Source organism: Procambarus clarkii, chromosome 71 (assembly GCF_040958095.1).
Source record: "Procambarus clarkii isolate CNS0578487 chromosome 71, FALCON_Pclarkii_2.0, whole genome shotgun sequence".
NCBI classification, from domain to species: Eukaryota; Metazoa; Arthropoda; class Malacostraca; order Decapoda; family Cambaridae; genus Procambarus; species Procambarus clarkii.
In genome coordinates, this window is record NC_091220.1 from 13,285,488 (window position 1) to 13,309,052 (window position 23,565).

The following is a 23,565-nucleotide window of genomic DNA, read 5'->3' on the forward strand; positions in this document are numbered from 1 at the left end:
AATCTCCTACCTTTATTAGTCATGCCAGTCAGAAACAGTTGGTTATAATTATCAACACACGTGTGTGTAAACAACACTGCTGGCACTCGCCAGCTTATAGTTAAAGTAAAAAATGCTCTGTACTGTACTTTAAAATTCATGTAATTATGTGACTTTTATGTTAGTTATTGCTACATTAGATACACATTGACACTTGTTCCAGTGTTCATGTGCCCTCCAAAATCAATGACAGATCATGACCTCAGTAGGAAAAAAAGATAAAAAAACACTTTTATGCTTATAATGTAGTTTGGAGCTTGAAATGTAATGACATTGATTTTTTTGCCTTTACTGAATTATGGTTATTCTTTTTATATAGTTTTGTTTATGTAAATACCTTTTCTGTCTGTTGTTAACCAAAAAAGATTCAATTTTATTTTAATAATTAACAATTGATGTAATTTTACAACAGGTTGTAGCCTTGTTCCGGCGCATGTTAGCCGATGTTCCTCCACAATCTCTTGCTCTCATCTTGGGTGTTGAAGTTCTTCCTGCTCAAGATTATGCTATTCTTCATGCTGCTACCCAGGATGAGGATAACACCTTTGATATTCATATGTAAGTACAGTTGCTAGAAGTATTTAGAGCATTTCCTGCTGTATTATATATAATAGACCATCGGTGTTTTTTCAGCACCAAAGTAAGGAGCAGTGAACAGGGTGCCCCCCTTGGCTACCAGACTTTCCCTCACTCCTTTGTGCAGGTACAGGGATCAGTTGGCCTGTTCAAGGTCCTCGAGGCAGTTTTTTTCCTTCTACTATTGCGCACCATGAACCAAAATATGGCAAGTGGTGAAATTATACCTGATGTAATGACATTTCAAATTACTTTCTTTGATCCTGATAGTCATCTCTACTGTCTCCTGAATTACCCCTACTTGGCATACAAAATAATTTTCACCCTATGGTTTACAGTGTCACATTTGGATGAAAGCCATATTCAAGCGTGCATCTCAGTATTTCTTAATATAGCCACCGCTGTAATCAGAATCAAAATGAATGGCTTTATCCATAGCAACTTATGCAAATCGTTACAATTCTTGCTGGACTGAATGGGGGTACAGCAGTTTAAAACAAATTTAGATTATTAGACATAAATTAAACAAACTATAACTTGCAATTTGCCATATTCTCTGTATGTTGTGAGAGATCTCATCCTTTTTGTGCTTTGGTTCTCAGTTTATTAGCAAAGGGTTTAGGATTCTGTTCTTGTCTTCTGGCTGTAAGGGCCCAAACAGCTTCAGGTTTCCTTCATGCAGCTCTGTGAGTTTAGCAATGGAAATTGGGGGCTCAGTGTCACCTTAGTCATCATTGGAATGCATTAGTCTTCCACTGGAGCTGTTAATTTCCTCTTTTGGGCAGGAGGATCCGTGTTTAGTTTATCATTAGAAGGATAAGGCTTAAGATGAGGTGTGGTAAGGAGAGCTCTTAAGTCTTCTAACAGGAGTCAGAGGTCATTTGGCATATAAAAAGTAGTAACTTCTAGTACTAGTGTGCCTACCTTTCTGGCTTCTGGATTACTTCTGCTCCTTGACAGAGAATGGAGGTAGGCTGCTGCTCCTCTTTAGTCAAGAAGAATGTCTGGTTTAAGATGCCTGAGAAGAATTTGGGATGGTAGATCATTAAAGCAAAATTACCACAATATTTAAATGTTGATGAAAAGACGAACATAGATCTTACATGAACATTTATAATAAGAGTATTATCCCAATGTTCTTGTGAATTTATACAATAATTGAACATGGTATAGTAATATGAGCAGCATGTGGAAACTGGTGCTTTATGTACAGTATTATGGTTGCTAAGCAAAATGGTTGAGGTATGTGAATATATGTTTTGGCTATCTACATGATGATGTATGCTGGATTATTAATGTCAATGAAAAACTTGTCAGAATGTTGCTCACAGATCTTCACATACCAGATCTTCACACCAATCTTCAGTGACGGACACTTTAGTGATGATTTTGCCATCTGCTTGCTTCTCAATTCTGCTTTCAGTGTGTAAATGTGCAACAATCTCTCCAAATTTTCAGACAGGGCATACTTGACGTGTTCCTGGCTGTGATTGCGAAGGCACTGACTGTTCAAATCAAGACAAAGGGGAATGAAGGCAGTAAATCAGCAGTGTGCCAAGGCAAGGGTGGAGTGACGTCAGTGACACTTGCCACAACCATGCCCACACCAACTGCCAACTCCCCTCGCTGGTGGCTCCAAGGCTCGGCTACACAAAAACAAGCTGACCTTATTATTAGTTTAATTAGGGATATGACAGTGGTGAGTTGTAATTTTTTTTAGAAGATTCACAAGTAGATTGTTTCCTTTTTTATCAGATTATAAAAATATAGTTCAGAATATAGTGATGTTATGAATTTTAAAATCATTGTTTGCATATCATCATACCACGTGATACTATTTAGAAATAATTGCAGTTTTATCAACAAACTAAATAAAAAATGTATTGTATTTCACATTATTTCATATTCGACAGGGCAAATTATCTGATGCGTGGGCTAAAGTAAGTAAAGCAGCAATAGCAGAGAATATCATTAATCTAACCCGGTTGAGTGAAAATGAGCGATCGTGTGCGGCTACATGTCTGGCAACACCCACCTTGTGGCTGGCTCTGGCTTCACTGTGTGTTCTGCACCCAGACCATGTTGATGCTTTGTCTTCACAACACTGGCAAGCAACTGCATCTTCTGGTGATCCACATAATCCTGAGCCCAGAGTAAGTTGGTTTTACTGTACTGTACTAACAGTGCTTTCAACAAAATCCTGTGATGTGCTTTAAAATTGCACAAGATTAGGTATCGGTACAACCTTAGTGTTTCATTACACTCCAATAAAATATGTTGATGATATAGGTAAGATTGTTGAAACTGTTGTAATATCTGCATTAATTATACTAATGTTATATTTGTTACTTAAGCATTTTTAATTGTAAAGACCAGTGCTGTAATGCTGACATTAGTCTTTCTTTACACACTGCATTGGTCTTGTGACCAGGCCGGTGACTGGGCACCATTTGTGTCTTTAGGCTTGCAGGTTCAGCCTTGTTTCTAGAATCCCCATTGTCTCTCTCTCTCTCTCTCTCTCTCTCTCTCTCTCTCTCTCTCTCTCTCTCTCTCTCTCTCTCTTGAGTACTGGCTTGTCAATGACTTGACTATGAAAAGCCATGGAAGTCACAATAAATGCCAATATTTCTTAGTGTGGCAATGGGAGCAACCCCATCTGACCTATGCCACTCTCATACCCCCATGTGTCATCTTAGAAAGTTGAGTGAGGCTAGCCCTAAGCATCTGGCTTCTGACCTCAGAACACAGCCAAACAAACATTCTCTTTTATACATATAGATATGCTCATACATGTACATGCTTTAGGTTATGTTATGTATTTTGAATATTAGTAAATTTCCATTCAGTGGAAAATGATTAATAATTTGTGCTTAATTTTAGTATTCTTAATTAATGCAAGTAGCAGTTAATTTGATATTGAACAAACATGTGGATTTCAATTTGAAAATGGGGCTCACCAATAATCAATTACTGTAACCTTCATGTTCTGAAATTTAACTTATATTTTCTTTTGTATTGACCAAATTAGCCAACCTGTGAGAATCATGATGATGGGGAAACCCTTGCAATGATACTTTGTGAAGAATGCGCCAGCAACCTGTGCGGCGAGTGTGACCGCATCCTTCATTTGCACCGTCGGACAAGACATCATCATCGTACCGTCTTTAGACAGGAACAAGAGGCTATTAAGGTACAGTGTGGGCAATTCCCTCCTCATCAAGGATATCATTGAGTTGGGACGCTGAGGCTGCTATTGAGTAACCTGTGCCAAGCTTGAGTGTAAACAACTTTTACACCATCAGTATACTTAATGACACTGCAAAGTTAGCAGAAAGCTGACTTCTCTTGTAGTTGGCTGTATAATTTGGGGGAGGATATGAATTATTGTATGTGGAAAGCACAGTCAGTATTTCTGAACTTTGACAAATATCAAATATTTAGGCATGAAGATTGGATTTGCTCCTGAATGGTTCAGTTGTTATGGCTCACTTCTGTTGCTTATCAAAATGAAGGGAGTGTAGTTTGGATGTAAAGTTCTGTATTGTTCTATACAATAGGCTATATATAAAAATTAAAATTATAGTATTTCATCATTCTAAACTTTACAATATTAAACATTTTTTAAAATTTAATTAATTTCCAAAATAAAAATTTAATAATTCATAATTATTACATTTTTATTTTGGAAATTAATTGTATATTTTTGTCCTAAACTGAAAGGTTGACCTTCATGAGGGATGTGGTCGAACAAAGTTGTTCTGGCTACTGGCCCTGGCAGACTCCACCACGTTGAAAGCCATGTTAGAACTCCGTGGAGAGAATCAGCGATCTCGGGGCTCTGTGGCCACATCAACCTGCCGCTTTTGTGGTGCTCCGGCTCAACCTTCTCTGCTCTCACCCGCACCAGTGTGTCAAGACCCAGACTGCCAGGTTAGTTATTGTTTACTATCTACTCTAATATGCACGTGTGTGTGTAATTACCTAAGTGTACACAGAGATATACACGCATATTACTGTAATGACAAAAATATAACTTTATGTAATTAATTTTTTCAGGAGTATAGCCATGAAGCCTGTGTTCGCACTCACGACTGTGGCCACCTGTGTGGAGGCCTGAAAGGAGAGTCTTCGTGTTTGCCCTGCTTACACGGCTGTTCTAATACACCCTCACTGAAGCAAGATGCAGATGATATGTGTATGATCTGCTTTTCTGAGGCCCTCTCCGCTGCTCCTGCCATCCAGGTAAATAATATTAACAGCATTATGCTACTGTACTAATTGTTCAAATTTACATTGATGTATCAAATTTAGTACCTCTGTGAATTTTGAAAACTTTAGAAATAAGTATCAGTAAATAGATTTGCAATTTATTAAGTGTTGGCTTATTTTGGTGTATATAACATTTGTTTAAATATCATTAGGAAGGTTTCTGAATATGTACCATTATAGTTGACAGTGAAGTCTTTAATGGATGGTTTTAAATTATATATGATCATGTCAGAGTTGTTTACTATTACTAGCTCTTCATTATATTATAATCATGAATGGCTTTGATTGAGATTAAAGTACTGTATGTAGGTCAGTCTTGATGTGTGTCATTTTACAAGAGGCTTGTATTTTTTGGTGTAACCAATTATTCATCTGTTTTCTCCCATTACAGTTAGAGTGTGGCCATGTATTCCATGCTCGTTGTTGCCGCACAGTATTAACCAGGCGTTGGCCCGGGCCTCGCATTACCTTCACATTTTCCCTGTGTCCCATCTGCAAGGTTGGCTATTTTAAGAAATAGTTTGCATTAAATGGATAATCTATATAATTTTTTTATTCATAATAAGAAATGTGTAGATAAATATTATCATATTGGCTTACCAGTGAGAATAAGTTATCTAATGATTGATAAAACCTAATATTGTAGTTTCACAGAATTTTGTCCTCTTCAGGTACGTGTAACTCACGGAGTCCTTGCAGAACTGTTAGCCCCAATTTCAGCGCTGTATGAAGATGTACGCCGCAAGGCTCTGATGCGGCTAGAATATGAGGGCCTTCACCGAGCAGAAGCAATATCTACCCCAGGTGCCCGCTACTATAACAACCCTGCAGCTTATGCCATGGACCGTTATGCTTACTATGTGTGCTTCAAATGTAATAAGGTAATATTGTCAATCATTTCTGTTGCATCTTGATGTACAGTATAGTATAAATTTTAGTATAGAGATTAATGAAGAGTAGGGCCACAAAAAGTAGAGGTAAATTGAGAAAGTTGGCTGATATGGCAGATTGATGTGTGTTTAAATGTTAAATATATGTGAATTACACTAAAAAATTCCAGCATTGAATGTAATGAAATGCCTCTTTCTGGTAGAGATCCGGTGGCTCCTTGAAGTTATCTCACTGAGATGACTCCCACACTACTGGGTCATATCAATCACAGGAATCCTGTTTGGCCTACCGGAGATCAGAGCTAAATACTGCCCCTCTTCCCTCTGTCACTCAGACACAAAGAGCACAGCACTATTATCATCACTGTCACTGAGAAAACCTCAACAAAGTCTGCAAAGCTTTAAAAATAACTGCAAGGTTCATAGGAAACAAAGCATCAAAACAGCCAAACAACTCTGAATAAGATTCAGTCCAAACAGTTGGTTATCTCGAAACTGGCTTTTAAGTGGTTAATTCCAATGGGCGCCACCAGGTGACCTAGAGCCCAGCCAACAGCTGGCTCTAATATCAGTCCAGAGCTGATGTACAATGAACTGACGGATCTGGTAGGGAGGGAGGAAGGGAGTATGGGAGTTACCGGCACTCTACCACAGAGAGGCATTTCATTACAGTCAATACTGGTTTTAACCACAGAAAAGAAGGAAAACATGGAAAAAATTAGGGAGGAGGAGAACAGCAACAACATGAATCACCAGAATCCCAAGAGACCTCCAAAACCCCCAAGCCCAAAAAGCTGCCCACGACAAGTGAGAGAAAACAGCAGCTAACGCTGCATACTGTACTTACAAACATCATGAGCCCGAGAATAGATCACAGGCTATATAGCTTTGATGATGATGATGATGCATATAACCTGAGAAATCCAAGCCTTGGAATAGGGGACCAAGGAAACAGGGCCAACCAACAAGGCATTCACCATGGCAGAACCAGTGGAAAGTAGGAAATAGCAAAGCACCACCACCAGACATAAAAAAGGATGCACCCCAAGCCAGACCAACAAAGCATCAATCACCAAAGAACCCTACTGGTTCTGCCTCAATGGACGCTTTGTTGGTCGAGCCTGTTTCCTTGGTTCCCTGTTCCAAGGCTCATGATGTTCACAAGTGCATGGTTTGGCTGCAGTCTTTTCTAACATTTCCTGGGCTGATATTCAGGCTTGGGAGCGCAAACATTTTAGCAGGGTTCTGACAGCCCGGTATTTCGTCAATGTTCCTGGTCCCAGTTGGTTGCATGTTGCTTCAAGCTGTCCCTTCCGGCCTGGGTTCTTCATCCTAGTGCCTGCTGCTTTTCCTCCTTCCTGGCGAGTCCTGTTTTTGTTCTCTGGTTAGTTCATTTCAGAGAGCCACTAGGATGCTACCCCTAAGAACCTAGCATTTTCATGTTTTCATAGGGTTGTTCATCAGCTCCAGAACTGAGATGGAGAGTCTGGGGGCCAGGCTGCCTGGTAGTGGTCATCAATACTAACGAGTTTCAAGCTAGTTTGAGTGACTCATCAATGTGATGACTTGAGTGATTCTGTGTGAATCATTTGTAGAGTTGTTTGGTGGTTTCAAGGCTTCATTTTCTGTGAATCCTCCAGTTGTCTGTAAAGCATTACTGACTTTATGAAGGCTTTTTCCAGTGTAGTGGTGAATTGTCACTGCACTTCTATGAGAAGCCAGATTTTGGCTCTGATCCCCCAATAGGCCAAACAGAACTTCTGCAACTGATGTGACTTTTTAGTATGGAGTAATTTCAGTGAGATAGCTTCAAGGAGCCACCAGGGCTCCTCCAGTAAAAAGTATTTCATTACATTCAACATTGGATTTTTGACCCTCTCGGAAAAGCCTGATTTAAAGATATTGTATCCCAAAGGGTTAAAGAATCCACACTTGTTCACATATTCTTGATATATTTTGTATATATGTGACAGCTGTCTCTTTTAGTTAATAATCATGTCAGTAAACAATACTGGTATGTATTTCTTCAGCTTTTAGCACTTGTATTTAAAATATTTTGAATGATTCTTCATGAGGTCATATGCTCAAGGAAAATGAGCTTTAATAGGGAGCAAAGTATTATTTAATACTGTACAAATTATAGATTGCAATTTAATTTAACTTATATTGATTTTACTAGTTACAGTAACGTAAACTGCAAAGCAAATTTTGTAATACAGTATTATACCTATTTGTTTCTAGAGCATTTTATAGTATGAAGTGTCTGATATTTATGATTGGCACAACAGGCATATTATGGCGGTGAAGCCCGCTGTGATGTAGAAGCTGGCCTTGGCGATGAATATGATCCTAGGGAACTCGTGTGTGGAGCATGCTCTGACGTCTCTCGTGCACAGATGTGTCCAAAGCATGGAACAGATTTCTTGGAATACAAGTGTCGGTACTGCTGCTCGGTAGCAGTGTTCTTCTGTTTTGGCACCACACATTTTTGTAACGCTTGTCACGATGACTTCCAGAGAGTCACAAACATCCCAAAAGCTGAGCTACCGCACTGTCCTGCAGGTGTGTAAGAATCATTTTTATCCTTTTTTGGTATGAATTATATTTCACCAAGATTAGAATTTGAATGTAGTTTTACCTTTTCTACATTTCCTCTTTTACCTCTTCTACATTGATTTCAGTTCTATCTAGTGTAATTTCTGGTTATCTGTTGTCACCTCTACTTGGATCCCAGTCTGGTTCTGGGTTGAAGACCTTCTGGAACTTCTTGTCGAGTTCCTCACACAACTTATTTGTCAATCTTAGAGAGTGATCCTCCCTGTCACCGCAATCTAATTACTGTACATGAACTTAAGTTGGATCTTTGCTTTTGCTGCAATGTCATTTTCAAACTGCTGCTCTGCTTCCCTACTGATTCTTGTGTACTCCTTCCTCTCCCTCTTTTGTGCCTGCTTATTTGCCTCTGTACCCATGTCCCTCTACTTTTTCCATGTCTTTTTTGTCTTCTCCTTTTCCTCCTTTCACTGTTGAACCATAGGTTTGCTGTTTTCCTTTCATCTGCTTCCCTCCTGAGAGGTATGAATTGTTCTGTTGCTTCTTTGCATTTCTGTGTTATGAATTCCATCATGTCATTTGTCGACTTTCCTTCCATTTCATTCTCCCACTGATTATCCTGTAAATAATCCCTCCCCCTCCTGTAGTCCCCTCTTCTGTATTCTCTCTTGCTCCTTGCCCTTTTTCAAAATCACTTTCAGTTCTACAATGTAATCAAACACAATGTTTAATTACATGTTCTCCATTATGTGACTGGGTTTGTCATATATAATGTGAGTGTATGGGTGTCAGCTTTTAATATCTATACTTATAATTTTCTCTTCTGCTGTCTATCTTTGTCTTTGACATTATACCCACACACTCCATGAAAGTGAGAAACAGCAACAATTTTAATGATAATGATGCCAGGAGAAAAAATCCAGTCAAAATATGGTATAAAACATTTAAGCAGTTCAATTAAGCCTTGATTGTGGAAACATTTATTCCAGCTCGTAACAAATGATTTTATTTTGTTTGATATGTTGACTGTCTTTCATCATATATGTGTGGCTTATTTTGTTAACTTGGTGTGGTGCAGGTCCTCGAGCCCAGCAGTTGGAGGGTGAAGAGTGTCCGCTCCACGTCCAGCATCCGCCCACTGGAGAAGAGTTTGCTCTTGGCTGTGGAGTTTGTCGGAATGCTCACACATTCTAATTTACCTCAACGTTTAATTTAGTTTTATCACATCTTACAGTTGATAGTATATATTATACTCCTATAACTTGCTGCAATGTCTATAAAGCCCATATTGCTCTGTTCATTTTAAGTTTAACTGATTACATTCAATTTAAAAGTAAGAGAGATATAATTTATAAAAAAATGTTGAAGGGCAAGAAAAAAAAGATGTATATTTACTGTACAGTATAGAAAATATTTTGAGAACTTTTAAATTTTTGGATTTTTTCTAAATATTTTTGTCAGGTAACCTTGGATTCAAAATAAATAGTACAGTACTTAAGTTTGAAAATGTAATATTAATTTTACTGGTAAAGATTTCATCTTATTAATTTAGACAGTTGATCAAAGACATGTTTAAGTGGTGTATATATATCTCAGAATAGTTATTAAAAAGTTTCCATGCTGCTCAATATTTAATAGGGAGAAGCACTTCTTATTTAAATTGTACTATGTACATGTTTTCCTATAAATATAGTATTTTTTCATAAATTCTTTATGCATGCTATATTTATTTTTTCAGTAGCAACTTTTCATAGACTTTTTATAAATATCATTTTTTAATTGATCACAATGTGTTAAATATCCTGTAAGAAAACGGTACTATACAGATGTAAAGTATGTATAAATATGTATTCTTCCTTCAGTAGCTGATGATTTCCATGATTACTGTTGTTGTTGTGCTATGTCTAGTGCACAAAATGTGTACGCTTTCTTTATTTAGCTCTCTCATAGTGCTTAACTTTCATTCATGCATTACAATATAGTTGTTTCTTTATTTGTGTTCATGAATCTATCAGTAATGCTACTCAATAAGATCATAATGAATTGAGAAGTAGTGATCTTGGAGTTCCAGTTTATCATGTACAGTAATGCACTGGTGTGCCAGTAGTAATACGCATCAAATTTTGCAATTCACAGTTTGAGATTTATAGGTCGTGACATTTCTTTCGTTGTTTCACTAATTTAAATCTTAAATGTATAGCTTATCAATTTGTACATAGTGGCTGATACAGGTGTCACATTATCTTAACATATATATTTTTTGTTAATAAAGCCCTTTATGCCATCTCTCACTTTTCTAGAGTACATCTTGCAAGGCATGAAGGGTTCATAGTCCAGTAGTGTTTATGTTCATTAGAGTTCATAGTCCAGTAATGACCAATGGTCCAGCTATGGTTCATGGTCCAGTAGTAACCAATGGTCCAGCTGTGGTTCATGGTCCAGTAGTAACCAATGGTCCAGCTGTGGTTCATGGTCTAGTAGTAACCAATGGTCCAGCTGTGGTTCATGGTCCAGTAGTAACCAATGGTCCAGCTATGGTTCATGGTCCAGTAGTAACCAATGGTCCAGCTGTAGTTCATGGTCCAGTAGTAACCAATGGTCCAGCTGTGGTTCATGGTCCAGTAGTAACCAATGGTCCAGCTGTGGTTCATGGTCCAGTAGTAACCAATGGTCCAGCTATGGTTCAGGTTTCTGTGCTCGCTGTTGTGTTTGCAAAGTGGGTAATGAATTTGTTGCTAAGGTCCTTACTATTTCATGAAAATGCTCACTTTAAAAATAGTTTTTGTTTTTAATTATAAAAGTGACTTTAGATAAAGAAAATACAGTACAGTAAGAAATATCTTTACAGATAAAAAAAACCATTAAATACAGTAAGATGGCTAGGGAAAATATTCTGTTGTCAATTTTATAAATACTGTACTCTTTTTGTTCATGGTATTTTGTATGTTTTTTTTTTTCTCTCTGTCAGTAGGTTATTATAAAGTCAAGAGTTTAATATGCAATGGCACCTCAAAAATCTGGACCTTGATTTAGGGGATTCCTCTATAAAGTTCAAACCAAATCTGCTTCCGGGATTTTTCTTCAAAATTCAGGTTTGTAAAACAACATCAGGAATTCCAGGAGAGGGAGGCAGTGACATCCAGCAACAGTTAATGTAAAAATAATTTTCATCAAATTGTATTGCAGTATTTTTCTTATTCTTCCTAATCTTGATTTCTTTGTGTATAAATAGTATTAAAAATAATGTAGTTATATTTTAGAAATGTTTCACAAAGCTTGTACTGCACTATAAATTACACAAAACAGTTTGTTTCTTGCATTTTTTTGGTGCATTTCTAGCACTGTGAGCTAGTGCTTGCGTGTTTGTATTCCCTGTGTGAGCGTGCAGTATGACCTCCTGCTACTGGAGCCATTTCACCGAGTTCATGTTGAATATATACACCAGTAATTATCTGCGATTTGCAACCATGTCATCCAGCAAGAGTGGATAAGATGGAGCCGGTAAAGGTAAAAGGAACTTCCTTACCATGGATAAAAAGGTAGTTATTAGAGAGAGTAGATTATGGTGTGGCAAGTAAATGATTGGCAGAGTATGTCACAGGTACTAGTGCAGAGCCGGTCGGCCGAACGGACAGCATGCTGGACTTGTGATCCTGTTGTCCTGGGTTCGATCCCAGGCGCCGGCGAGAAACAATGGGCAGAGTTTCTTTCACCCTATGCCCCTGTTACCTAGCAGTAAAATAGGTACCTGGGTGTTAGTCAGCTGTCACGGGCTGCTTCCTGGGGGTGGAGGCCTGGTCGAGGACCGGGCCGTGGGGACACTAATGCCCCGAAATCATCTCAAGATAACCTCAAGATAGTACCGATTTGGATATAAAAAACTAAGGAAAGATATCATGGAGTTTGTCAGTAAGAAGGCAAGCAGTGGTGGAAGAAGTGGTGACAAAAACATTGCAGTCAAGTAAATATGACCAGCTGGATAATGCTGCTTATGTGTGGCTTATGCAGCATCAAGTACTTTACAGTATGATGTGAAAGGCTTAGTATTGCACTGCACACACTATACAGTACTATAACTATATCCTGCTACCACTGGGTTAAGAAGCCCAATCTCTGCTCCAAAAATGTAAGTAAACAAATACAGTATTTTTTGTATATTGATATAATAATTATACCCCCCACCAAAATCACTGTTTATATGTATTTGTCTAAATATGCAGAAACATGTATCTCTTGCTATAACAAAATGCAGAAAATGTGGTGGTAAATAGGCAAAAAAAGGGCAAATGTCCAGAAAACCGGATCAGGCTTAGAAAGATATAATCTGGATTTTTGAGGTGCACCTGTATTGTATGTATGTGTATGAGTACTGTATAAAAGTAGGTGTTTATGTATATATTTACTGTATGTATAATATATATACACATACATACATACATACTGTATATACATCAATACATTCACACAATATTTGTATATATATGTATGTGTGTATGCAGGTAATGTATGTTAAAATTTTAGCATACATCGTATATGTGCAACAAAGTTAATCATATACTGTATCCACATTCAGACTGCACTGTACATGATGGGTGCAGAGGCACAGGGACACACACATGCTTAAATTAAGTCTCCAAACATAACAGACTGTAAGAATTCTTTGGATAAAAAACGAAAACAACAAAAATCTTTCCAGTACTGGTGTAGAATAACTGGTTGTGCTGGTTCTCTGGTTCTAACTGGTTCTCTTTACGTTTATCAGTACTCTTACCAGTAGCCGCAACATTCCTGCTGTGATGATTTGTTGTGCTTTGTTGCAATGTTTCATACAACTTTGTTCTATATATCTTATATTTATTATAAGTCATTGTCTTTGGATGTGGTGTTTATGATATTTGTATAGTTGATTACTTATGAAATCAATAAGCTATTTATTCTTTGCGCCGTCAGGTCCTTAAATGTGCCCGACATAATTTATATTATCTGTATGGTAGTGTAGGTTTTAGACTGTCAAACAGTAATTGGAATTGGTTAAAATCATTTGTCTGCCTATTATGGCTTATATTAGTGTTTATGATATTGGAAAAATGGCCATAAATGATATTTGAATACGTATCTAAAAGATATTTGTATTATTTATTCAAAAAATTGTATAGTCCAAACTGGCATATTTGATTTCTCAAAGAAAGCCTGTATAACACTATGATTAGTGGTTCTAGCAGCAGCAGTGTGCCCTACAAACAATATTTAATGTGTGTGTGTGTGTGTGCATTTTTGTTATCAGATTTGTGTGCACTGTACTTGCATGCACACATGTATGTACTCACTTAGTTGTGAGTACGTGTGTTTGTATGTGCATATGTACACGTGTGTGTGTGTGTGTGTATATGTATACAAACCCACACATACATACATACTTGCATACAGGCATACATACATGGGTGCATAAGAGTTTACCCAAGGTAGGTTCTGGAACCTCTGCTATACTCTCTGCAGCTTGAATGGCATCCAAGCATCATAAGTCAAATCTTGATCATGCAGGCTGTTTTTGTTTGAAACCTGTTTACCCACTAAAACTGTGTGTGTTGCATATGTTTTCAGAGGTAAGTGATTTCTTGTAAGGTGCACCAAAAAAAAAGTAACAGAAATATTTAAGGGCATATTTATGTAACTTCTTTAGACCTTATATTTGTGGAGTAACTTTGATTATGTATCATTTTACCAGTGGCATATGGGCACGGCCCTTGGCTGTGTTGTATTATGTAAACCTGTTAGCAAAGTCTACAAGGCAGTATTCTTTAATTGTAAGCAATCTAGTCCTACCGAAAAAACCAGCTGAACTTTCTTCCAAGACAGAACTGACAAACTCGGTATTTGTCTTTATTTTTACATTTAGAACAAACTGAGAATTTAGTTTCTAGTATTTGACATGAATAGATTACTTTAAGAATGTTGTATATATTTTAGGTAGCTGGCCATATCAGTTCTTACAATATGACCAGAAAATAATGATGAATTCATTAATTGCAATAAGCTCAAGATGTGATTGGTCATCATTCTTAATCAAATATTACACTGAATACAGTATGAGTACTGTACATAATAACCTTGAAAGCCTACAAATCAAACATAATTCATTTGTCGCAATTCACCAAGGTCAGTGATATTGTCATTTATAGCAGTATGTAGAGTCTACCATTTCAGTTTCCATATCACTGAAAAATAAAGTTCTGAAGCAAATGCCCTTTTCATTGCTCTAACCTTTCAATAAAATTTTAAAATGTACTTTTCTGGGGGAAGCCCCGTCAACTCCCCGGAGCTATCCAGGCTGATATGGATATGTATAACTTTCTGGCATCAGTCAATGTGCATGGAATTTTTGCCTACCAGTGACCACAAGCCAGAATCTGACCCCCTCAGAAAGACACGAGCAGTAGTGACCTATAGAAACCCCCTGTGGTTGGGAGCATTCTATGTCTGCCATCGACCAGGTCTGGCACCTAGAAGGTAGGCGCCCCAAAACAAATCCCTATTCTGGTGAAAAATTGCTACCAAAAGCCGAACGAGTGGACAGAACTCCCCCAAACGAAAATTAACGAACGAGCCTGACTTCATCACGCCGCTGTCTACGCAACCGCCCCTCTCCGGGAAGGGGAATCCCTAGACCGGCAATCCACTCACCAGTTCTTAGGCTGGATGTCAAAATACGTGAAAAACACCGTTGACAGGAGTGAGGGAGGGATGCAGGGGAACCTGGACTGGCCCAGAAAGTGGCTTTTCATTACATTTAATGCTGGTTTTCGGGGGGAGCTCTGTTGGCAACCCGGAGCTACCTCGCCAAAGATAAGGAAAAGAGGGAAGGACCCAGGAGGTGGATGCCATGCGCCCGAAGACAAAAACAAGTCAACCGGCAAAACCAAAGGACCCTGCGGATGACCGGGAGATCCAAACCCTGTAATAGGAAGGAGGGAAGGGAACCCGGCCAACCCAAAGCACGGCCACTGCCAGAGAGGCCAAGACGCGTAGACAATGACAGAGCCGCAACCAAACAACACATAATGCACCCCCAGCCTCACCAACCAAGCATCAATAACCCAAGGACACCTCCGGAAAGCAGCAGACTCATACATCGCCAGAAAAAAAGGAGACGACTGCAACCGAACAAACCTATGACAGGACCAAAAGAGCTGAAACCCCTGTGCCGGAGGAGAGCATGAAGCTCCCCAACCCGACCCCCAGAGGCCATTGCCAACAGGAAAAAAGAAGCCGAAGAAAACACAACCCCGAATTGAAGGGACCACAACAAACCGAGGAGAAGAGAGAAAAAGAGAGCACCCGGTCCAAATACCAGGACGGCTCAGGCGGTGCATGAGACAGCTGACGAAACAGAGCAGACATACCATCAATACCGAACACAAGCAGGAGCGGCTCCACCAGCGCCACACAATACGAGGTGACAGTATCCGATAGAAGACGATGGTCCAGAAACAACCACGAAAGGACAGAACAACCCTATCAGAGACAGAAGTACACCTATGCAGTGATAGGAAAACGGAAGGACTGCCAGGAACTTCATACTGCCACCAAGACGAAATTCTCCTCTGAGGGTGGGGTTTTTGTTCTTTGGGCCCTGATGGGCATTTTGTTCGTTTGCAGCTGGCTCCTCCTTTTCTGACAAAGAATGAGTTAGTTGCCTTTCAGAGGGGTCCTTTGGTGATTGATGCTTGGTTGGCTCAGCTAGGGGTGCATCATGCTTTGAGATGCCAAAAATATCTGGTACTAACGGTACAACCCGTCCTCTTAAAAGAACGTCGCTTTTGGCCGTTTGCCCGTATGGCCGAAAATGGACGTAATTTGAAAATTAAAAAAAATTAAAATAAATTTGAGATTTTTTTCAACAACAGTAAGTTAAGGGTCCTCTGAAAGGTTAGATGGGCAAGAAATTCTCATAAAGTTATGAAAAACGTTAATTGAAAGCTTCCTCTTTTAACCTTGCCAAGTAAGTCGGACGACTCAAACAGAAAACGGAACAGTATGTCACTTTTGTGAGTCGATTTCATTTCAAATTACGTCCAAATTTGGCCATAGTGCGCATACGAGCGAAAAGTGACATTATTTTTAAGAGGACGGGTTGAACAGTAAGTTGCCATTTAATATTTTTTTCAATTTAAGCCTAAAGCATAATCAGATATATGTACAGTATGTCATATGATACTATTGAGGCTTTGCAAGTAAAGTTTTGGGGGAAAATTCAAATCTCGGAACTAAATATTCCATTTAGTCCTAAATTCTAAAGCTAAGGGATTTTGATGAGAAAAATTTGGCCCAATAACTTAATGCAAAATGTTAATCACAATGCTCTTAGAGGCTGATGAGTCTGCAAGACTAAAAGCTACAGTGGCAACTGTCTTGAATTAGGTGTAAGGCTGAATATCGATTGATAAGTTACTAAAAATCTGGTTAGAGATCGTGTAACCCAGAGATGTGCAGCGAGAAAGCTAGAGTAGATGGGATGCAAGATAACTGAAAGGTATTGATTATTATAACTAAATTAACTATTTGTCCTGTTACATATAAATGCTATTTGGCAGTATGCAAAGGATCAATGAGAAAAAAAATATTGAATATAGAGGTTTATTAACATGAAAAATATATATATACTACTGTATGTGTATGTGTATATATATATACAGTATATATATTATATATATATATATATACACATATACATACACACACACACACACACTGTATCTCATCTTTTCAAATTATAAATTGTTATTCATTCCAAAATAATTGATAATATATATTCTATTCATCTGATAAGACTCTTGAAATATCTTCTCTAGGAAAAATGTATTTGGCAGGAAATATATATTACATGTATATAAATTTCTTAAAACTATACTGTATTTCAATGTTACAGTACTTTGATATTTAATCTTTAGTACAAAAGTAAAATTTTACTGGTGTGAGTAGATATAAATTCTTTGACTATAACTACATATCTTGATCCTCAAATTGGCAGGAATGATTTGTTACATTATAGATTTTGAACTAAAATTTAATATCTAAATGGACAAAAATGTTGTTTCTGTAACTTAATACTCAATGTTTCGTAACACTGTATCTGATCCTAATCTTCTCAGACTGACATCACTTACTCTTGAGAAAAACATTAGGACTGGTATGGCACTGTCGAGGATAGGAAACCTGTCAGGCTCACTGACACACTAGCCACTGGGAAGACTTCCCACATGAATGCAGGCGATGAGTCACAATAACGTGGCTGAAGTATGTTGATCAGACCACACACTAGAAGTTGAAGGGACGACGACGTTTCGGTCCGTCCTGGACCATTCTCAAGTCGATTGTGACTTGAGAATGGTCCAGGACGGACCGAAACGTCGTCGTCCCTTCAACTTCTAGTGTGTGGTCTGATCAACATACTTCCCACATGAATATTTATGGAAATACTGACCAGCTTCAATGGCATTTAACCCGACTGACCGTGACACCCACATCCAACCGTTTGAATATTCATCAAGTTCACATTTATACTACAAATTAGTAAATAAAATAAAATAAATTAAATATCATTGCAGTTGCAAAGTAAAATTATTTAAACTTGGAATTACAAGATCTTAAAATACAGTACAAGTACATGAATACAGTGTAATGAACAAACAGTATGATTATAATTTTCTGGTTTTTAATTTGAAAATGCCAAATTAAGCCAAGTAGATGTGCTCCAAGTGCTGTTCTGAGGGTGGACCACATGTCTAATCAAGTTCTCAGTAGTTCAAGTTCAATTAACCTGTTTTAATAAAAAAATTATTGGTATTTTTCATTACTTTAGGAGGAAATAAGTTTTAGTCCATCAGAATATATACTGTACAGTACTAGTATTGGATTAAATCTGATTACTGCAAATGCTTCTTTAATTTTACTAAACAAAAATTTACTAAAAATTGTCATGAAAGTAAATAAGTAATTATCATAATGTGCTAAGCCAGGTAAGCTGTATGTTAATACAATATATAATAATAATAATAATAATAATAATAATAATAGTGAAAGAGTTTTCAGCATGGAAAAGAGAGACTGGGACTACTATATTTTAAAAATATAGTATGGCTAGGTTTTCTTTTTTAAGTCTTGATCATGCCTAAAACTATTTTGAAAAAGAACATACAACCATGTCTCCTTAATATTTGTTTAATAAGGATAGACAAAAGTTAATAGAAAAGCTTAGCTATGCTCAAAACTGAAATGCAGTTAAGTCAATGGGGCTATAGTATATGTAAAAGTGTGGTGATTTGAGTTGTGAATATGAGAAAATTTACTACAGTATTGTATGTAAAAGTCCTTAAGAACAAAAATCTGGGGGGGCACAACAACAACCACAACAATCCTTCCCCTCCCCCTTGTTATGGCTTACCACCAACAGGTGGTCCTGTCTTTCACCTCATTAAAACCTCAGTCCAGTCATCATCACCCAGTGACATGGCCGATGAACAGCCCTCAAACTCATACAAGACAAAAACAGGTTCAGAAGGCAATACTGTATCCATGAACTGCACCAAAAGCAGCAGGGAATTAACAGAGCCTGAAAGACTGACCAAACAGGCTGTCCAGGCACTGCGGATGGTTGCCAGGAATTATACAGATAAGCCAACACAGCCTAATTAATGTGGTTGCCCAGACAAAATATTCACTCAGACCAATGGGTCTGCCATGGTGTGCCATGACCCTTGGTTCTGGGTGACCCCTGACACACACTAGATAAAAACCCCACCCCAGTGGTCCAGCCTGTAAAGAGTGAATTTCGAACACACCAGAGAAGAGAACTTTGTCAGTGCATGGCAGCGCTATGGAGCACACAGGAAAGATAGCCCTGAACACATACATTTCCTTGCATCTACAAGCCAGGTCCACACCATACAAACCAAACAGAAAATGCACTTATGAAGCTAACTAAAATATAGAATAATACAAAGCAATGGTCCCTGCAGGGCAAAGTCCAAGGATGGCAGGTACTTTGCTTCCCGGACCCGAGTGCTCTATAGTAGACAACCAGAGGTATCAACATCAGCACCAGAACTGACTTGGATGGCTATGGAAGACCTGGACCTCCACTCTCTCCATCTATTGACAAGGGGTTAGTGCTAACAAGCCTATGCTAGTTTTGAGAGATTCAATCATTTGTTTACATTGGGAAGTTTGTTTGGCAGTTTTAAGGCTTTGGTTCTTTGAACCCAGCAATGGTCTTTATTGGTTTGCTGACTTTATGGATGCTTTCCCAATGGGATACAGAGTATCACCTGCTCCTTGCTCCTCTGTGAGGTGGGTAGGGGGTCATTAAGGCCTGGCTCTGGTTCCCAATAGGTGTGACCTGATGTGACCTAGTACAGTATATGGGAGCCATCTCAAAGAGATACAGTAGCTTCTGGGACTGAGGCTTCTTGTGGACATGGGGCTTCCCCAGAAAATATAGCTTTGTTGAAGCTCATCACCATAAATTTAAATTCTTTGCATTGAGTACAGTACCATGTTTATACAGTACATTAAGTACATTACATTAAGTATTGTATCTAACAATCAATAGTGTCTAATTGGCAAATCGCATTTTTACCTTAAAATATTCTGAACTATCATACTGTACACATATGCACCTTCCCGGCAGGAGCCACGTAAGTATATTAAACTGGCTAATATGGCCATTATGTTCCTTATTCAACAAGATAATAATAGTAAATATTCTATTTTGGTAGAAATTATACATCACAGTTTTAAATTTGCACTGTTTGTATCATGCAAACAATCATTACTTACCAAATGTAATACAAGGCTTGTACTATAACTAATGTTCCATAATTTTCTTCCATCAAGCTTGTGAATTTTCCCTACTTGCAAAAGATATCCAGTTCAGTTGATCAACATTTTATAAATTATTACCACTGATATTTTTATCTTGCAAGATGTTTTCATTAATCACATCATCTTCAAATGGTATCTTGCAGCTTAGCTCCCGCAAAAGATTGATAAGTGCATGTGGTGGGATGTTCTGGGCAAGAAGATCCATTATAGTCCTGGGATGGGGAGTATGAATATGATATTATAGCCAATCAATGTTTTTTAATACAAACATGAGTACAGTATCTGATAAAAGGATATGATTACCGCTACAATAATATAATACAGTACATTTTAACACTAAAATTCTTAGAAAACCACCTGGCATCAGTTTCCCTCTTTACCACTGATAGTTCTCTTCTTGGGTGTGTGGTACACCACGACTGCACACAGGAGCTGCTACGATCAAGTAGCCTTAAATCACAGGAAATTAGTGGGCGTGTGACATGAAGAATGCCTAGTTATGTTGTAAATATATAACAACAATTGCAAACCAAGAAAAAGTAAATAAACCTCTGCAAGTGAAACCCTAAAAGAATAATAAGATAATATGTTTAGCAATGTAAAGGACACAATGAAAGTAAAAAGATCCTGAGAACTATTTAATGAGCTTGGCTCGTACAGAAAGGTGTACAGGTATATTACAACAAACTCACTATATATAGGCCTGCATTCTTCTACTCCAGGGCAGTATTCCTCGAATCCATTACAGTATTTATAAACAAGTACAAAATATCAATGGCACATCACTCAGTATATTATGAAGAAAAAGCCTAAAAATCAGGCGATAACAGGCTCTTAAAACTATGGACATAACCCTATTTCAAAAGGAAATACAGTACTTGCTTCTCTGATTTCCTCTAGATGTTTGGGTGCCTTCCGCGTATATCTTGCAGTACAGTTGGCTTTTTTCTTGACTCGCAATTGGGGGAGCTTGGGTTTAATTTCTGGTACAGTAGAGACAATATTGGTTGAGCATGTTTCATTTTACTAAGTGCCTCTGTTCACCTAGCAGTAAATAGGTACCCGGGAGTTAGGCAACTGTTGTGGGGTTGTATCCTAGGAAGGATTAGTAGTTGAATCTTGTGGGGGAGGGGGGGAGGAACTTGATACAAGCCTAAAGTATATATACATACAGGCTTCCTACTTCACACAAAACTAAAACAAATTAAAATTTGGCATGCATCTCATTTATTTCATTGTCTAACAATAAACCATTCCAGTCAATCCCATTAAAGAACTCTCTTTGATTCCTATATTGACCTTGTTTAAAGTAGAGTTTCTCTGTTATCTTCTGTGTTGTACCGTGTTGTGTACAATTTTCAAGGTATTTTCAAGGTTCCAGATGGGTAGCTCAGGAAGATACTATGGAGGTCATTCCAGAAAAGAACTTAGAACAAATAAACACAGGATCAAATAGGACCATAACATGGATACTTAATTAAACCACTGTATATATATTACAGTATGTACTAACTTGAACAGCTGAGGATGGATGATGATACCAGTAGCTCTCACCAAGTCAAAAAGTTGCCGTTGTTCAGAATTAAGATTGGTTTTTGTTACAAATGTGTACTGGTGGACCTCACTCATACTGATGCTAAAAAGAAAAAAAAATATTATATTAAGTGAAATTAAATGCCCAGTTCTGAGTGGTTTCTCAGTAGCTCCCCTTGGGCTCAAGCCAATACTAACAAATTGTTAGACTCTTTTGTGACTATCCCAGAAAGACAAGTAACCTATTACAGTACTGTGTAATACATTTTATCCCCCCTGCCACCAGAAGGTAGACACCAGCTTGGACACCATTTGCAAGCCTGATATGAACTACAAACAGACTCAGGAAAGAGGACAGGGAGCCACAAAAAGACCCACCGGAAAGAGGCATTTTATTTAATCCTTTATTTATTTTCCAGGAAAGCTTCCTTCAGTAGCTTCCCGAGCTAACTCCTCATGGAGAAGGAAACATCAGTAAACTGGATCAACCAACCCAATGCCATGCAAGTCTTGCATTACAGTACATAGGAATATTGCACCTTAAGACCTCAGTAATTTGGATTCCGAATCTCTGAGTATTCTGAATGAATCCACAGTCACCCGAATGATTCTGAGTATCATAAATTATTTGTAGTGGGAGCACATGGTGACTAATCTCGGCTGAAAAGGTCTCAGCTGGAAGGTAGTCCCCAAAAGCAATACCAATGCTCAAGTTCAATTCAAGAGGAATCAAACCATCCAAAAAGCACCAAAAATCTCGGGAAAGATACCAATATTGGTTATTGATCCTCCCAGATCAAGGCAAAGGAAGGCTATTGTACTAAAACAAGGTCAAAGCAGACTACAAGTAGAATGCAAACCATGCCTGTGATGAGAACTATTAAACAATAAATACCTTGCACTATGACAGGTAGTCTTACTACAGTTAACTGCTCTGAAACTTAATTAATGTAAAAGTCTGTTAGCCACTGCAGAGAAGCAAATGGTGAATCAAGTGCAAGGCTTAAGAATGAAGTGGTCAGCTCTCTTCGACCCTGTACACAATAGGGCTGCCCCCTAGAGGTGATTGATGTAGCTGGTGGAGACGAAGTCATTAGTTTCAGAATAACTCGACTTTTTAATTACCAAGAATCATTTGCAGGGAGTGTCGAGTAGGTTGCAGGGTTTATTTGAGTTATAGTGAGCGACTTTTTTTCTGTAAGATATGAACGTATTCTCACCATTGAGTTTCCAGTCCTGTCAATAGGTGGACAAGACTAGTTAAAAGTTATTGATCCTTCTGGGGTGAAGAGTCACACAAAAAGTGACAATTTGTAGGTGTGTGGCAGAGCCCAGAGCATTTCACCAAAGAGCTAGCAAGGAATCATTCTCAGAAAATTCTTTACACTTCAACAAATACTATCCTGTGCTGTACATAAACAGTGTAAAAAATGGAAAAAATACAGCATTGCCCTATATAAAGTTGTGCATGGAATACTAAACTACATAATCACAGTTGGCCTCAAATTTATTTATATATCTGAAAAACCTACATGATTATAAACCTATGGAACTGCCTACCCACTGAAGCTGAAAATGCCAAAGACCCATTGGATTTTGAAAATGTTCCTGAGCCAGTAGGCTCAGGAATCTGTACACCAGTTGATTGACAGTTGAGAGGCGGGACCAAAGAGCCAGAGCTCAACTCCCGCAAGCACAACTACGTGAATACAAGCCTTACGTTAGGTTGCTGTTGGTCTTGGGTCAGTGACGATGTAAGAACTTGGTTTGTTATTGTTGTTGTTAGAAGGTATAGGGGCAGCTACAGCACAGGCCGCGCTTAGTG

The 23,565-nt window shown here is 38.2% G+C and overlaps 2 protein-coding genes and 1 long non-coding RNA gene across 3 annotated transcripts in view; 2 read left to right on the forward strand and 1 right to left on the reverse strand.

The window, feature by feature from the left end:
• hiw (MYC binding protein highwire) overlaps positions 1–14,567 on the forward strand; it is a 152,940-nt gene extending 138,373 nt beyond the window's left edge. The window contains 10 exon segments of the mRNA XM_045726441.2: positions 452–597; positions 2,074–2,314; positions 2,529–2,768; positions 3,644–3,805; positions 4,336–4,545; positions 4,672–4,857; positions 5,276–5,383; positions 5,556–5,765; positions 8,063–8,336; positions 9,406–14,567. Coding sequence (XP_045582397.2) covers positions 452–597; positions 2,074–2,314; positions 2,529–2,768; positions 3,644–3,805; positions 4,336–4,545; positions 4,672–4,857; positions 5,276–5,383; positions 5,556–5,765; positions 8,063–8,336; positions 9,406–9,521 — 1,893 coding nt within the window. The 3' untranslated portion in view covers positions 9,522–14,567.
• LOC138356210 (cuticle protein 63-like) lies at positions 10,700–11,119 on the forward strand. The gene has a single exon (XM_069311943.1). It carries the CDS (start codon positions 10,700–10,702, stop codon positions 11,117–11,119), a length of 420 nt encoding a protein of 139 aa, XP_069168044.1.
• Positions 14,568–16,945: 2,378 nt separating the features above from the next.
• LOC138356238 (uncharacterized) lies at positions 16,946–23,565 on the reverse strand. The gene is made up of 4 exons (XR_011224293.1): positions 23,461–23,565; positions 21,721–21,843; positions 20,163–20,419; positions 16,946–18,144 (listed from the first exon to the last, which is right to left on the reverse strand). It is a non-coding gene; the product is annotated as an uncharacterized lncRNA (long non-coding RNA).